We start from the raw sequence: 2,594 nt of genomic DNA on the forward strand, positions 1-2,594 counted from the left end.
TATCTTCAATACACGTTCTACGCCGGGATCTCTAGTACGAAGTGAACGCGATTTAAGAAAAGGTCAAAACTGATTTGACTGACAACTATGCGGGTGGTTAACTTCCGCATATTTAAAAAACAGAACTTGACCATCGTATCTTTAAAAATAATAATGTAAGAAAAAATTGTCTGGCCTAATGAATTTGCCCCATGGAACCATGCAATCCCATATAAACATTGTTTTTCTATCTCGAATGCGTTAGGAAATATCCAACTGTTTACTGTTCCCGCGGACACCCTGTATGTACCTTTTTATTACTTTCTGTCGTATCTTCTTCTTCCATCTACATACATACCTAGTTTCAAGGGTTCGCACAGGCCTGGTCATCGTCAGAAACATTTGGCGGCCAGGCGTTTGCGAACCGAAGGATACTTTTCTTATCCCACGCTTTCTCTTCACCCTGTCTACGTTTTTCTCTGTTTTGCCCCTTTCATCCCCGTTTTTGGGCTTGCACTATCTTTCTTTTTCGCTATCTCTAACTCTGTCTAGTCGTTCCTTTTTAACCGGCAAAAATTCACGAAGCGGTCACTTGTTCTCGAACCGGCTTACAAACTCCACGTATCGCGCACGCATTATTTCATTTTTACTGTTAATTGTTATTATTATTTGTTACTGTTAAGTGTTACTATTACTTGTTACTATTAATTTTTACTGTTAATTGTTACCATTAATTGGTACTGTTAATTGTTCTTGTTAATTGTTACATTTAATTGTTGCTTATAATTGTTTCTTTTAATTGTAAATTAATAAGTTGGGTTAGGTTACGTGTGTTCGTTACACCGAACCACCTGCGGAATCAGTGACGTGCGTGACAACAAAAACACAATACTACCCACAGTTCTGCGTGGTGTGTGGAGATTCCGGCAGTGATCAGTTCGGCGTGTTGGCAGCCAAGTCGGTGTGAGCCAGTTATTAAAAAAACCTTGTGATGTTGGCGATAAACGACAATCGTCGTCGGAACTTGGTCATTGCTGCTGCTGCTGCTGCTGCTGCTGTATATTTAACAGAAGCAGAGCGGAGAAGAGACAGAAGAAAGAAGCGCCGTGTTTGGGTGAAACAATACCGAGGAAATTCAAATGATCAAGCCCTTGTTCGAGAGCTGAGAGAGGAGTACCAAGAGGATTACAGAAATTATTTGAGGATGGATTCTCAAGCGTTCGATGAACTGTTGAAATTAGTTCAAAACAGAATCGCGAAGCAGGACACAACCATGAGACGGAGCATCAGTGCAGAGCAACGTCTCATCGCCACGTTACGATTTTTGGCTACTGGACGATCTTACGAAGATTTAAAATTTAGTACGGGGATATCAGCTCCTTCATTATCCAAGATAATTCCCGAGACTTGCAAAGTACTATATCAGGTCCTACGGACTGAATTCTTAAAGGTAAGGGTTACAAATTAATAATACGTATACATAGAATAACAATAATGCTGTATTAGAGGCGCTCCGTTGGAAAAGTTTCTGAGCGGCGTGCACCATTGCGTCGCTCTATTTTTCCTATTCTCAGTTTCAAAGAAAACGATAATACCGTTAAGGAACTAGTTGGATGGCGTCTTTAATGCTTCGGTGCATGTTCGGTAAAATTCGCTTGCATCTTGTTCTGGCTTCCTTTTCTTGCCACCTTTCCTAGTAGCCTTATCTGGCCGATTGTTCGTGACAGGCACTTCTTCTTCCTTCAAACAAAAATAAAAATAATAAAATAAGGAATAGGAAAGAAATTAAAAAACAATAAGTCCGTGTCTGTCTGTCTGTATGAATCTTGTGTGGTGCGCAGGTCACGCCACAGACGTTTCGCTGTCAACATCATCTCTGTGCGCGCTTCCTATTTAACTTTTTTATTTCTGTATTGTATTTTTTATCATAGTTCCCGAATACCAAGGACGAGTGGAAAAAGATAGCAGAAGGGTTCCATAACAAATGGGATTTTGTCAACTGCGGAGGTGCTATGGATGGAAAACATCCGAATTGTTCCACCACCGGATTCTGGAGCATTTTATTATAATTATAAGAATTATTATAGTATCGTACTAATGGCGTTAGTCGATTCTAATTACGAATTCATTTTTGTCGACGTCGGCAAAAATGGAAGGATATCGGATGGGGGTGTTATCGAACATACGGAATTTATGAGACGTTTAAATAACGGGCAGTTGAATTTGCCGCAAAATAATGAAACAGTAAACAATTTAAACTTCGTATTTTTAGGCGATGAAGCGTTTGGTTTGACTAACAATTTTTAAAGCCTTATGCGCAAAGGGAAGTGGACCATGACAAAAGAATTTTTAATTATAGATTGTCGCGAGCTAGGAACGTAGTCGAAAATACATTCGGTATATTATCCTCGAGATTTCGAGTCTTACATACTGCCATCAATATGAAGGTGGAAAATATATCATATGTCGTATTGTCTACAGGCGTTCTGCATAATTTCTTACGGAGACGGAATGCAGCATATACAGGGTGTCCCAAAAATGTTGGAGTTCCTTGAAAGGGGTGATTCAGGGGGTGATTTGAAACAACTTTTTCCTTAGCGAAAATATTGTCCAAA

General features: G+C 39.6%; 1 protein-coding gene across 1 annotated transcript; it reads left to right on the forward strand.

Moving 5' to 3' along the window:
- The first annotated feature begins 378 nt into the window (after window positions 1-378).
- Window positions 379-2,286, forward strand: LOC143367244 (uncharacterized). The gene is given in 3 exon segments (XM_076808869.1): window positions 379-1,429; window positions 1,911-2,005; window positions 2,007-2,286. Coding segments are annotated over 3 exon segments (834 nt in total). The 5' UTR covers window positions 379-970.
- The last annotated feature ends 308 nt before the right edge of the window (window positions 2,287-2,594 follow it).

Source organism: Andrena cerasifolii, chromosome 3 (genome assembly GCF_050908995.1).
Source record: "Andrena cerasifolii isolate SP2316 chromosome 3, iyAndCera1_principal, whole genome shotgun sequence".
Taxonomy (NCBI): Eukaryota; Metazoa; Arthropoda; class Insecta; order Hymenoptera; family Andrenidae; genus Andrena; species Andrena cerasifolii.